General features: G+C 48.3%; 1 protein-coding gene across 1 annotated transcript in view; it reads left to right on the forward strand.

Annotated features, from left to right (window-relative positions):
* Window positions 1–1,109, forward strand: part of DOCK3 (dedicator of cytokinesis 3) — a 463,183-nt gene that overhangs the window by 376,781 nt on the left and 85,293 nt on the right. The window contains exons 19-20 of the mRNA XM_028479808.2: window positions 295–466; window positions 836–933. Of these exons, the coding sequence (XP_028335609.1) occupies window positions 295–466; window positions 836–933 (270 nt within the window). The remainder of the gene's footprint in view (window positions 1–294; window positions 467–835; window positions 934–1,109) is intronic.

Here is a 1,109-nt window from a genome sequence, read left to right on the forward strand (position 1 = left end):
CAGCGGCCATGGCTCACGGGCCCAGCCGCTCCGCGGCATGTGGGATCCTCCCAGACCAGGGCGCGAACCCGGTTCCCCTGCATCGGCAGGCGGACGTGCAACCACTGCGCCACCAGGGAAGCCCGAAAAGCACTTTTAAAGTGCTTAGAAAGCACTCTTCTAAGAGGACCTGAGGTCCAAGGTCCAGCCTCAGGAAGATGAGAGTAAACATCAACTCAGAAATTCCCTGGGACCTGATTTTTTACAGGTGGCATGGTTCAAGAAACATTCTGTATTCTCTACTTTTGCCTATAGTGTGATGAGAATAGCACGTTTAACAACCATGCTCTGTACCTGGGCCTGCCCTGCTGCAAAGAGGACTATAACGGCTGCCCTAACATCCCCTCCAGCCTCATCTTCCAACGCAGCACAAAGGAGTCTTTCTTCATTTCCACACAGCTCTCCTCCACCAAACTCACCCAGAATGGTAGGTGATGGTGCCTGCAGCGTGGTGCCCTCCACTGTTCTCACTTGCTGGTCCATGTTGCTGATACATGTTAAAAGAGACAAATTATTGCTTTTTCATGCCACAGTGAGGGAATTCTTTTCATATGAAATTGAAGGAATCATATGGCAATAGCAGCCTGTGAGATTTTCCATGGTTTTAGCAGCTCCTGAGTGACATTCAGACTTAACAGATGTGTCTTTAGCCTTTATCTCAGCACTCCAGAGGCTGTTATACTGCTCGTAGCTATTTCTGTCCTTCTAGGTCTCACCTGTCCTTGGCAGGGACAGTCTGGGCTTTGCTTGTCCATGACATAGCCAGGGTTCACCATCTTTTGGGCTTGCTTCCTAGTGGACCTCCTTGCTCTGCTGAAATGGAAGGCCTTTCCAGACCGGATCATGGACATCCTGGGGCGGCTGCGGCATGTCAGTGGGGAGGAAATTGTTAAGGTATGGCTTCACACAATTCACACATGCCACCTGAGCAAGAATCTGGGCAGAAGGCCTCACTTCCCCTTGATTTCTGCCAGTAAGCCTCTAAGACCATTTCTCGAGGTATATAATTAGGTGAGTAGAAATAAGTATTTTTCTTTCTTAACTTCTTTTTTTTTTTTTTTTTTTTTTTT

Source organism: Physeter macrocephalus, chromosome 18 (genome assembly GCF_002837175.3).
Source record: "Physeter macrocephalus isolate SW-GA chromosome 18, ASM283717v5, whole genome shotgun sequence".
In the NCBI taxonomy this organism is placed as follows: Eukaryota; Metazoa; Chordata; class Mammalia; order Artiodactyla; family Physeteridae; genus Physeter; species Physeter macrocephalus.